The sequence below is a fragment of the Megalops cyprinoides genome, chromosome 1, assembly GCF_013368585.1.
Source record: "Megalops cyprinoides isolate fMegCyp1 chromosome 1, fMegCyp1.pri, whole genome shotgun sequence".
NCBI classification, from domain to species: Eukaryota; Metazoa; Chordata; class Actinopteri; order Elopiformes; family Megalopidae; genus Megalops; species Megalops cyprinoides.
Genome location: NC_050583.1, coordinates 67073352 through 67087018, shown reverse-complemented (window position 1 = coordinate 67087018; position 13667 = coordinate 67073352). Strand labels below are relative to the sequence as shown.

At 39.5% G+C, this 13667-nt stretch overlaps 1 protein-coding gene across 2 annotated transcripts in view; it reads left to right on the top strand.

Annotated features, from left to right (window-relative positions):
- Positions 1-9532, top strand: part of LOC118780218 (sodium/calcium exchanger 1-like) — a 142745-nt gene extending 133213 nt beyond the window's left edge. For both annotated transcript variants that reach the window (XM_036532628.1, XM_036532635.1), the window contains 2 exons: positions 1435-1710; positions 8694-9532. In XM_036532628.1, coding sequence (XP_036388521.1) covers positions 1435-1710; positions 8694-9070 — 653 coding nt within the window. In that variant the 3' untranslated portion in view covers positions 9071-9532. The remainder of the gene's footprint in view (positions 1-1434; positions 1711-8693) is intronic.
- The last annotated feature ends 4135 nt before the right edge of the window (positions 9533-13667 follow it).

Below are 13667 nucleotides of genomic sequence, written 5' to 3'. Positions count from 1 at the left end.
GGCAGCATCATTGTTACACTGGAAAAGTAAAAGAACTACGTGTGGTCTTCATGCCCCTGCTGATGAGATGAATGAAATGACAATTTCAGTTTACAACTGCAACCCATATTCCAGTGGATTCTATCAAGAAAAGATCACCAGGCCTGTCTCCCCTAAGACGAGCCTTTCTCTCCTGCACTCTCTGCAGTGGTATGCTGGCGCTGCCCGGTTTTATCCTATCAAAAGTCCTGAACATTTCTGCGCGTGTATGTGCAGTAGTTTGGACTACATTGAAAGGGACTCAGTGTGGTGCACAGATTTGATTATTTGGCAAACCCTGTCCAGAGAGACTGAGTGTCAAGATAGGTGGTTCTCAAATATATACATTTATCCTTAAGAGCAATGTACCTCCATCATACCAATGTGTACACACAAACTAATAATGATCTCTAGCAGCAGCAGTAGTGGTATTGCCGTGTTTGTGGAGAGCTTTTGGAGTTGGAGCTAAACATTTCAAGGAAATATCCGTAAATCAATGTAGCAGGTTGGAGTACGTTTATTTTCTGATATTTAAAAAGGAAGTGAAGATTGCTTATTTCTTATTCATCAGGTGCCAGGTTGGTTTGCTTTACCTAAGCCAGTATTTACGTTCCTGATGGCATTTCAGTGCAGCCCTTTGAACTGCGTAGTCGATCCTGGAACACAATGTGCACAAAACAGTTACAGCACTGATGTGAAGATACAGTATGCACAAGCTGCAGTTCACCTAACTAATGTCCTGCTACATTAGTTAAATGTTACGGTTTTGCAAATCCACAGGTTTGTGAGCCACTGAACTTCAGGATTGATTAGAAGGCATATGAGAATTTGCATCAAGTGTCTCAAACATGCATGCTGTCTCATCCAAGCAATCTCGTCTCATCACAGCACGTTCTGCTGTAATAATGAGAGTCAAATAGGCCTGAGGGACAAACAGTAACATGTTTTTAGATTATTTAAGAGGGTCTCATTGTTAGCAGTGATTGGATGCAGATTTCAAGTTTGATATCCATTTGATGAAAAGGGATACTAGGAAGATACAATAGAATCAGAAAGATGGGAAGGACTTCATATGCATAACTGCTGTATTCTTTTATGTTTAGCTTACAACTCCAACTGCCTTTTGCAACTACAGGGATAATCTTTATGCTATATTCTCTACCTTAATATCCTGTGAATGTTGCTCACAAAACTGCACAGGCAGGTGGCATTTCAAATATGTGTAGGTCAGTGGTGACAACACCCATAAGGCCACCTAACTGACAGACCAAAGAGGAACAGTTCTGAGAAGAAAACATGCGGCAAATGCATCCTAAATTATAATTAAACTGGCTCACACTGCAAAATCACCAGCTCCTTTTAACTCCGCACTGTTGAACGCACCATTAATACTTTGCGCTTGTCTCTGGCCCACAGGCGAGGATGATGATGATGATGAGTGCGGCGAAGAGAAGCTGCCCTCGTGCTTCGACTACGTGATGCACTTTCTGACCGTGTTCTGGAAGGTTCTGTTTGCGTTTGTTCCACCCACGGACTACTGGAACGGCTGGGCCTGCTTCGTGGTGTCCATCTGCATGATCGGCCTGCTGACCGCCTTCATCGGCGACCTGGCGTCCCACTTCGGCTGTACCATTGGCCTGAAGGACTCTGTCACCGCTGTGGTCTTCGTAGCCCTCGGCACCTCAGTGCCAGGTAAAGCTCCCGTGGATCTCCTCTCCGAGTGTCACTGTCTGCTGTCAGCTGTTTTATTGTAGTGTACAATATTCGTAGGGACATACATTTCATTTATATTGGGCTTCACATAATATGGAGTTAAGACATGTCATACACGCAGGCAGTTTCACTAAATGCACATAAAAATGGCATAATAGTTAGATTATTATTGTTTTGCATGCTTTCTTGTATGGTTGCTAATTGCATTTTTGACCAGTACACTCCTGTTTTCCTGTAGTTCTTTTCTGGAGGCAGGTTTTTCAGCTGAGAAAAAGAATGGGGAAAAAAAAAACCTGTTATGGGGAAAAAAAAACATAAGTAGGAAGACTGAAGTTTAGGGCCATATATACTGAGTAGGTTTGAACCAATATGCCACAAGCTGAATGAAGGCTCATGTCATACTTGTATCTTGTTTTTGTGGACTTTTAAGATGTATCCCTGTAAGTTCAACACTGTTCAATGGTTTTGAAGCTGTCCATCCAATACCACAAATATCAACTTGCATATCCAGTTGAGGTGTAATTTAATTTTTACTTCACAGTGTGTGATTAGAGGTTTACTGTATGTCTGTGTAGCTAGGCTGAAAGTTGTGACATTGTTTTTTCCCGACCAGAGAAAGAAAACTTACACAATCTGGATTTAATTCTGTCTCGCACCTCCTGTGAGAGTAATAAGAGCAAATGAGACCATCTCCTCTACATTGCCAAAACTCAAATTAGGCACATTTGTTGTGGTGTGCAAGCCATTCACAACATAAAATACCCCCAAATAACAATTCTGGCCATGCAATCAATATTGTAATTTTGTCATTTGTTCCTTGCTGATGTTATTTGATGGTCTCCTGTTGCGTAGCATTAGAGTAACAAAATCAGTTCTGTGGAACTGTAGGCACAAGGCTAAAACAAATATTTTCTGTGGGTAAAATGGGCCCTCTTATTTTTAGTTAAGTAATGAAAAAGCATAAACAACACTTTCTGTTGTAAGGCTTCATTTTACAAATCAGTAGTTAACACTGCTCAGTGAGTATGTTTACACACAGACACACACACACATAGACACATGTGTAAGTGCTGCTGTTATGCTTAGAAAATTGTCAGGTTGCCTTTTCCTGTTTGTGATGAAAATAAATAGGTGATAGAAGGAAAGGGACTACATTTTTTCCTTGTCTTGCATAGACTGGCCAAATGTAAGACTGCACTATGTCACCTCCTCCACACTGTCCAATTAACACTTTCCAGATGTGCTAATGCCTCATCACCTTTTTCAACCTAAGTGGATTTTTATTTCTGCTATTTTTGCTTTGCGTAACAGTGGCTTCAAGTTGTGTAATCGAGGGGTGTCTATTTTTTTTTTTTTATTTCACACTGTCAAATTGTACCATGCTTTTAATAGGTATTAGCTAATTTAATGGCAGGTGGCCCATTTGTTGGCCAAGACATTCCCCATCAGGGATTATATTTTTGGTCATTATCGTGTTAATTAAGCTGGTTGACGATTTAGCGGATATTGCCCTCCAATGTCTACACTAATGTGGCTCCGTAATCGTCCTTTTATGACTCCTGAGAATAGTTAGTGGAGCATTTGCGAATGCAGCTGTATATAACCACACATTATCGCTGGCTCTCATCGCTTTATTTAACTGAGCCTGCTGAGTTCTCCACCACAAATGGCCGCGGTTTAAATGACATAGCAGGCGTAATGTAAACAGCCCTCACCGACGAGGGTGCCCCTGGAGGAGAGGGGTCATTATGGCCGGGGCTTCCCTGTGGCTCCGGCACAGTGGACGAGCAGGGAGGCGGCGCCTTGTTCTCATCAGCAAGCTGTCAACCCTCGACTTGTTTCCAGACCAGCAATGCGGTCAAAATGGGCCAATGCACGTGACGACCGAACGGATTACGACCAGAGCCGGCATGGCGGCCGCGTGCTGGCAGAGGGGGTCGGCAGGCGCGGGTGTTTCGAAACAATAAGACCAGCGGTTATTCTGCTTGTCTAAACACAGGCCCGCGCTTTTCTTCTGCAGCAGCCTGATTTCTATCACACTGAGAAGAAGCCCTTGCCAGATGAGCTGCCTTGTACAACGGCAGCTGCTGCCTTAGCTGTTGAAAGGGCTGTGTATGGCCACAGCCAGGGAAAACTGGTGATGAGACTTAAATGACATTGCAATGAATTTTTTTATACCAATTAATTTATCGCTGATTCCTGTGAAGATGATGTGACCAACCAAAAGACAAATAAATTGCAAAAGTTACAGGGGAGTTACTTATTCACAAGAAGGGAAGGGAAATTACAGGTTCACCAGAAGGGAAGGGAAGTGGTGTGGCAGATATTGCCTTTGCATAGTTCCAGCTGCTTATTTTCATTAGCCAAGCACAGCGAGACTGTTATGAAAATGGGCTTCCAAGTGTACAGAGTACATGGAGAAAAAGGAGTGTGGTAAAGCCCTGCCAGGAGGGATCCTAGAAAGGATAGTTGTGAGAGAAGAGGCTCACAGCACACCATGTTGACATGGCATGCAGCCCAGGCACTGTCACTCTGCTGCCGAGGGTGGTCACATGTTCAGGAAAGGTAGGGAATTTTTCTCTACACAGGCAGGTAGGAGAGGTGTTCTTAGAAGGTGCCTGCTGTTAATCAATGCATTTCTGAAATAGTTTGCGACAGAGAATGGAGGACAAGAAGAAGGAAGCCTTTGATTTAACAGACCTCCTCTGTACCCACTGGGCATGGTCCCTGCCATATTGCCACGTTTGTGTACCTACCTGTTGACAAGGTTGTGGATGTAAAATCATATATTTTCTTCTTCCACACACCAAATATACATATTATAATTGTAAATTCTGAGGATTACAACACTATGCACCTATGCACTAAGTTCAGGCATAGGGTATTACCTGCACAGAAAGATCACAGTGTTTACAGCTTTATAACTGTTAACTGGGCCACATTCTGAAGCTGGAATACTTTTTATTTTTTTCTTTTTCCCATTAGTATTTGGCAACTCAAGGCACTGCAGCCTCTGGTGCTCCGGTGTTCATAAACTGCTGGGACCACTACATGTGCAAATATGTTGACCCAGACTTCTGATAGGGGATTTTTAATCCCACCCTTTTGAAAATGAGCCCTAAATATGCATGGTCATTTCAGAGATTTGCTAGGATGTCACTGTCTGCCATTGATATGTAGCTGAGTGTAGTTTCCCATGTAGTTATTCATGTAGGTATAATAAGCTGTTACTACTGCCAGCTAGAACACAAGAGCAGGATAGCATTTGCTCAACAGCAGGGCAGCTTTGCTCCTCTGCCTCTCATTCAGTGGATCCAGCTTCATGGGGGGAGTGTAGAGCCAAGGCCATGGCCTGTGTGTAATACGCAATGTTCAAAACATTTGAAAGGGTAGCCTGAAGTAGCCCATACATGTGTACTCCTCCTCTTGCTCAGGGATTTGTCCAGAGTCTGGATGAAGGAGGTGTACGAATAAAGGACCAATACAGAATGCACTGTTGCAGATATCAGAGAAGAACGTAAACAGCACAGGGCTTCAAGACTGATTTATTTCAACATGAGTGTGTAAAAGCTTCCCTGATAAATGATGTATAGATAGACGACCCTTCATTTTGATATCATCCTGCATATAGTGTAATTGTTCATCTTGCTTTCTACATCATAAACATAATAGTCATCTTGATAATGATATTATCACCAGTGAAGGAGTAGCCCTTGAGTAGATTTGATTGATCAAGATGCATCCTCATATTCATTTTTGAACTCCTAGTGAATTTTAATATATAATATAATAATGGAAAATATTATTATATTATATTATATATTATTGTATTATATATTAAATTTTGCTAGGGAGTTCAAAAGTGAATATGAGGATGTATTTTGATCAACTCAAAGTCAGGCTGTTGTGAGATGATGTCATTTACAAACCTCAACAGTTGAATGTGTTTTTAAGTGTGTGACAAATGTATCAGGCAAGATTCCCTCTGATCTGATAAATGATGAATGCTGTACATCTGTAACAATTAAGGCTTAATAATTAGTCAGATTATTGGCAGGTGTGTGAGTACTAGAAGCAAGCAAGGAGAAAAGACAACAATAACACTAATGTGTTGGATTTTTGTTAAACTGATTGGGCTCTTTTTTTAGTACAAAGGTTGTAGCCTCTTGTATTGCTGTTTTTTTATCTGCTTGTTCTTATCCTCAGACTATAATAAATACTTGCTTTTGTCCATATGCCATTGTCTTGGTGAGTTAAATATTTTATATGAAAAGAGCACTGGCCAAGTCTCACAAAGGAAGCCAAAATGGGCAGATATACAAATACAAAAAATGGACAAGGAGTTGCATTCTGTGTCTTTTTGATGATTTAAAAATTGGAACTTTTTCAAAAATTGTTACTTTGAGCTAAAGAATGGCTTAATCAGTCGAGGCACTAATTCTAAGATGCCACAAGTTTGAGTCTTTGTTTTGTCATTGGCCAACAATGACCTACAGCCTGCAACAGCGAAACATGATTATCCTCGTTTTCTGTCTCATTTCTTTTAAATAGGAATGGAAGGACTGAATGGCACTAGGTACTAACAAATATGTAGTGTCACACTGGTATTCTCTGTCATTACTGTACCAGAATTTCTTAGAACTGTTTCAGAACAAGGGGTTTTCAAATGTCAAAACTAAAATGGTGACAGCATCTATTATTTTATCCATATTAATGGTTTATGACATTACCTGACATGTATGTTATCCTATCAAGCATGGCTTTTCAGTCGGTGTCGTAAATCAGTGTAGGACAGGCAGGACAAATAAATTGAGACATAAGCAAAAAAATGTGTATTTTCCCATTTGACTTCAATGACACCGTTATGTTCTCACCTTTGTGATGAAATGTGTTGTTTGTTATGGGAAATGAATCAGAGATTGCCTAATATAAATTACTGCCGTGTGGTTAACGGTGATGGATGGCAAGCATAATTGCCTAATAGTATAACGAGAAATAAATTAACCCACTCATTTTGTTTGTTAAAATGGACCCTTGTGTGGGTTACAGCAAGGTTGCTCTTAGTGTAATTTCTGATTTTACATGTTAATAACACAGACAAATCTAAGACTGTCACATTTCTCATGTACATTTGTTCACATCAAATGTTTAATAGTAGCTTTACCGAGTAGCTAAAAGTAGTTAATTTGCCACCTCCCAACACGTTGGTTTGGATTTTTACCAGCGTGTGACATAGATGGCTATGCTAGGCATGCTGATTTGCCTTGTACACTAAGCTGATTCAGTTGTAAGAAGTCACCACACTACATTTAGTTGTGCTTCTCCAAAAAAGCCCCCAGTGGCTCATCTGCTCTGGATTAAATGAATTGGTTGGGAGGAAGAGAGGACTTCTTCAATTTCACTGTGGAAATTGGTTTTTAAAAAGCTACTATTAAGCCCTCGCAGACAAAAATACTGATGGCTCTGTTCTGTTTTAAACACATCTTACAAAATATACAGTACAAGGATACAAACAATACTTAGTAAACCATGATGGGGAATAAAATTGCTCGCATCACCATCTTTCCAGTTTTCATGCAGAGAAACTTGATTTTATCTACCTCAGCCTAGCAAATTTGTGCTGGATACAAAGCTTTTTCAGAAAGGCATTAGTTGTGACTGTTAGCCAATTATTGCCATTAAAAGGGACAATTAACCTATAATGTGCAAAGAGCAATATTGATTCTTACAAAACGCATTGCTCTATGTTTTTCAACTCGAAGGCTTTGCCCATGTACTATCGAAAAAGTGCTATTTACAGTCAAGTCACACAAATTGAATCAAGGACAATCATTTCAGTTTTCCCTGGCTCACTTAACCTTTCCTATTGTAATAAAAGGTGCTATATTTTGCTCACATATTTAAAACAAGGAACTTCCTCACTTGGTTTGTCAGTCCAGTTTGGCAGTTGTGACGACCCCACTCAGAGACAATAGTTTTCCTTCCCAAACTGGCAAACACTCAGCGCCAGCTCACTGAAACCTAACACTCTCATCCTCCCTCCCTATTGCCCATTTGGCCAGAACAGAGACATGTCACTGGGTAGGCCTACACAAAAGGCTCCAGTGTTTACCCCCATGTGTCTCACCCGGGACCAGGGGGAGAGAGGACAATGTTTCCCCGGGCTCCCCTCCAGCTGGCATGCCAAAGGCCTACATGTCCAGAATTAAAACAAGCAGGAGTCAGAGCCCTACGCTGTTAATGGCGTGTCCTGGTGTTACAGACTGCTCCCTCTGGTGGTCTTAAATCTTCACTGCCCGTTGTAATCATTTTACTTCATCTGCTGATTAAAATAAACAATTAAATTCATGAATAAAATATGTCAGAATAAACTAGGAACACTAGGAACACTCTTACACTGTAACAACATCACAAATATTTAAGGAACACTTTCATAGGATGTTTTCAAAGCAGTGATGAAACACCTCTACATTCCAAGCTGTCATTATATGACAAAAAATGGATCTTCTGAAAAATACAAGAAGGGATGAATTAGCCTAGAGTAAATATGGAAGAGAGATTTATCATTATTTGTCATTATTTTTGAAATGAAACATAAAATGAAGTTAGTGTGCCTTTGTCAGTGTGTCATTGATAAGGTCGGAACATCACTAGAGGCAAATAAAAGTGAACTACCTAATTGGCTGAGTAGTTAACTAAGGTGGTCTGGAGTTTGTGCCGTATAGGATTATGTCCTAAATAGACAGCCCTGCTTTGAATCACCTGCACTTGAACCAGCCCAGTCAGAGAGACTGAAAGCTTTCTGCTGATGAGGGCATACTGGGCATACTGCCAAAGGAGCTGTATTTGTGCACAGTGTCATAGATAAACCTCACCACAGGAACACTTCAATCCATATGAACAGAGTTTTAATAAGCCTTAATGTTTGAGTTGACCATCATATCTGTCTTCTCCTCCTGAAGATACCTTTGCCAGCAAGGTGGCAGCCACTCAGGACCAGTACGCCGACGCCTCTATTGGGAACGTGACGGGCAGCAATGCTGTCAACGTATTCCTGGGCATCGGGGTGGCCTGGTCCATCGCCGCCATCTACCATCACATCCACGGCAAGAAGTTCGAGGTGGACCCGGGCACCCTGGCCTTTTCCGTCACCCTCTTCACCATCTTCGCGTTCATCGCCGTGGGGGTGCTGATGTACCGGCGGCGGCCCGAGATCGGCGGCGAGCTGGGAGGGCCCAGGACTCCTAAGATCCTGACCTCCGTGCTATTCTTCAGCCTGTGGCTCATGTACATTCTCTTCTCGTCCCTGGAGGCCTACTGCCACGTCAAAGGCTTCTAAGTGAACACAAGGGGGAGCTGGAACAAGCAGCAAATTTATCATAACAATAATAATAAGAATAATAATAACTAATAATGTTAATAATAATAGTCAAAGAGAAAAAGGAAGCCACAGCAATTAGACATCTTTCGGTATTTTTTCGTTTGTTGGTTGAAATTTCTTCCCCTCTGCCCCATCTCCACCCTTACGCCCTTGTCCCACCACCTGATTACCTGAGGTAGGGATGTAAATTTGTAATTAAAGGGGAGTACTCTGTCAGCTTTGACAGTGTATTAAATTACATGTAATGTAGTTTCTTTACAAAGGGGGGCGGAGTCTGAGCACTAAGCCTCAAAGGAGCATTTTACAGAGTTCTTGTGTTGTCAGTTGTCAATATTTTTTGAGTAATATTTAGTTCACAAAAGGTAATTATTAAGCATATCACCTTATATAGGCATACCATTTTGTAAAGAAAATAAATTAGGCCAGAACAATTGTGTGTGTGTGTATATATAAAATATACAAACATATAATTGTTAAAGATTTAAAGTCTACAAGAGATTTGTCACTGCAAGAATCTTCAGTGATGTTTGTTGCTTAATGTTTGTGCTTAGATGGGACAAAGACAGTATTTGGGACTGCACTTGCTGCTAATAATCCCTGGGTCTGTGATTCAAAACATTACAAGGTGAATCATGTACAAGTGTATCATAGCTCTTATAAAGACCTTGCATCACAGTAGATCTGTAAGGCATAAACTACTCAAGGTTGTAACTAAAAAGATTCTGTCAGTGGGAATGGCATAGAAAATGCTTATGAAGCTCTAAAATGAATTTTGTCACTTCTTTCTTGAGAAATTTGACCAGGTTCACAGTGAAATTCAATGATTTTTGTAAGGGGTAGTTGTTGTCCTTAAATATGTCACCATTCCACATCATATTTTCATTTGTATTTGCAGCCTATAGACACCTTGAAGTCTCTTGACTCAATTCATTGTATGAAATCCATGTTTTAGCTTTTAAGCATTATGGAAAAGGGAGAAATGATAGTGAAAAGGTTCCTAATGATAGCTATTTGAAATTGAAACTTTATTATCATTGTTTTATGTAATTACCACAACCCACACTAAATGCTTTCTTGAATAGTGAAATGGTTCCTTTATGTGGCCTGTTTAATAAATCCAATGTGGAAGTCCTCAAAATATCATTGTAAGAACTCTCACCCTTTGAGGTCAAAATTAATGTTTATTTGTGTTTGTGATGAAGTTATATCTGGATTGGGATTAAATATTATTTTTCCTCCTGTTTTACATTACATTTAAGTCACTCTGATTCATTTAAACCACTATTGTGTGTTGTAGCAAAGTAATTATCAAGATGCTGGGGCAATTTTGCTGTAGAACAAGCAGTCTGGATTGTTACTGCGTATTTACATGTTGATGTTGGTTGAACCTTTCTTTGAGCACTGAGAAGATGTGCATTAGTGATTTTGTTGTGATTTTGTTATATTCTAAAACACAATGTTGTAAATCAGATTCAGAGAGTGGTTGTATCTGCTAGCAGATCAGTTTTGGAATGCAGACGTCTTTTATTCCATGTCGTCCTTGCAGCTATAATTATTAGACTGACCTTCTTGTTGTAAAAGAATTGCATTAAAAATAAAATAATGTCCTGAAGTTTTTCACCTTAATGCAATTTGCTGCATTTTGCCAAAGTGATATATTTATAATAGACAACCCAGTAACAACAGCCCAGGATATAAAGTTGGTTTTTACCGAAAATTGAAGATTTTTAATAACACCAAAAAAATGACAAGTCTGTCTGTTGTGTGAAAAGCCTTGCTAAGTCCTATTTTAAGTGGAAACTTTCTTAAGAACATTTGTATGATATCTGCAAACCTTCCTGAGAGGGGTTCAGGCATAATTTTTTCTTTCTCTGTTTGAATTTTACACTTTTTCTGAATTTAACAGCTATCATAGGATATTTTATTGTTAGTAATTGGGTCTGGGGGTTTATAGTAGTGTTGTAGCTTGAGTGGGATGGGGAAAACAAGATTTCTAGCTTTGCCATCAGAACTTTGTTTATTTGTTTTTTTTTTCTGTCAGGGCAGGTCTAGGCCTCTCTCTGGTCAGGCTTACGGTTTCCGAAGTCAATATCTGAGCCAGCTTTTTTTTTGGCCCAGAACGAGGGAAAAACATTGCACTCGTGACCGCTCGAGGAAAACCAATCGTGTTTTCACCTGTTCCGTGAGGGAAGACTCACTGCAGTGTGGTAATCTCGAGGATCCTCTGACTGTTAATATTGGACAATGAAAGACTCAATAAAAAGCAAATCGACTTACCCTCCACCCTTGTATCCAATTAACCATGACGTGTAAAAGAGAAGAAAAACAAAACAAAAAACTAATGTGTGAAGTACAGCCATACATTCTGTGTTCCTGTCACAGTGAAGGTGTTAAGAGGACTTGCTCTGCTCAGCCTTGTGTTGCTGTGGTGTGCCTGCACAGCGTTGGTGCAGCGTCTCTTCGTGTTCCCCCTCTCCGCTCGTCCACCACGTCCATATTTGAGAATGTTACTGTGGTACTTGTAAACACTGTGCATGGATGAATACATCTGTAAATAGTAAGCAGTATCCCACTGATAAATGTGGAGGGAGGTTTGAATGTTGTATAGATGTGGATTTTGGTTGCTTTTGGATTTTTTTTTTTTTGTTGTTCGTTTTGTTTTGTTTTGTTTTTTTTTGCACCAGTGTTTTTTGAAAGAGGTCCATTTTCTTTGGTTACTTGCACATTTGATGCTTCTAAAAAGGCAATATCTGATGCTCTTGTATAAGAGGGTCAATGAAAAGAGATTGTGTGTGGGGGGTGGGGGTGGGGGTGCATGGGTATTTGTACAAAAAAAACATACCGCTTTGCTCGAGAACTTACATGTACTTGATAGTTTGAGGAAAATAGTGTACATCAAGTGGATATTTTGTCCTTTGAAGTGTTCATTTGTATATAGTGTACAGTGTTGCCACACTGAGGTCACAGGCCTCAATATTACAAATGGAGAATTCAACATATTTATTTTGAAACCCTTGGTGGCACAAGATTACCAAATATTGCCTTTTAGAGGAGCTGTTGCTCACAGCTTGTTTATCTCTTTGGTCTCTGTGTGCTGAGCAGTGTACATTTCTTATTTACATTTCTTGTTCTTTTGTCAGTACAGGAGGGTTTGTGTTTTAAAATACAATATGACCTGTACACCAGGAGACATCAGGACCATAGGAAAGCAGACTGCTTGATAATACAGGACCCAGCTGAGGTCTGTGCTGTTTTGAATAGATTTCAGGGGCCAAACACTTAGTACACTTAGTATACTAAGTAATAACACAAGTGTATTTGAAGCCTGCTGAAGCTTTATTTATGACACTATTTCTTTGACTGAAGTTACACGAGTGATACCTACTTATATTGTACCCTGTTAGTGATCAGGACATTCCCAGCATGCCAAGCTCCTGAATCTGCCCATATTTCCTGTTTTTGATGACTATTAATCAGTAACATAACAGTTGACAAATCCTTTTTTAGGTTAGCTCAGCTTCCCACTGCTCAGGAAGACTTTTGTTTTTCAGGCTTAAAATTTTGTCTTGGCTTTTGTTTTTTTACAGGGTTTGTTTGGGATTCTTTGTCCTGTTTGTTTTAAAATGTTTGAATATCATTTTTTTTTTCTTTGTGTTTCACACAAAAATATGATGGAAGTACACAAACTGTGATTGCTATACATGGTACACTTCACAGAAAATAAAGTTTGGGATACAAAAAATAACGTTTGTGACATCCTGTTTCAAAGACAAATGAGCAGAATAATGCTTATGTGAAGACTGAGATGTTTTAATGAGTACCTCAGAATGGCAACAGCAAAAAGGAGAATGTGATTGTATGCAGTAGGGTTGACCAAAAGAACAGGCATATGGCTTTGTATTGAAGATCCAGAAAATCTTCTGTCAGAAGTGTACTGTCACATACTTATCCACAAATCCAAAGCTATATTTTTAAATCTGGTTTCCTAAATCTAGCTGTGAACATAAAACTGGAATTTTTGCATGCTCTTTTCACATGCTTTCCCTGTTTATGTTTGATAAATAAACAATAATAAATATCCATCTGAGAAGTGCTGTGGGAACAAAAAAAAAACATAATTTAAATATCCCATTCAAGATTAGTTTTCTTCTTCTTGTTTTTGTAATTCATATTATTGTCATCATTGCCATCATCATTTACATTAATAGTAGACAGGCACTGACAGTGACTCACAGCATGTGATGTAGAACACAAGAATAGAACACAAGTATCAAAAATGAACATAATATATAATAATTGGTTAATACGACAAATGGTTTATCAGCACATGGCACCATCATAAACAAATACCTTATAATGCTTTCCCACAGGTCTTTGTGTCAGTGTATAATCACTGATGCTAAAACTAGTAAGTTAATACACAGTGTTTGAATTGATATGTTTAATATATATGTCAGGAATATAATGGAAATCAGTTGAATATAGATCATAAAATCATAAGACCTTAGTTTCATACCTCTAAAAATCATGCAGAAGGCTAAGGTTTCTCTGCCTT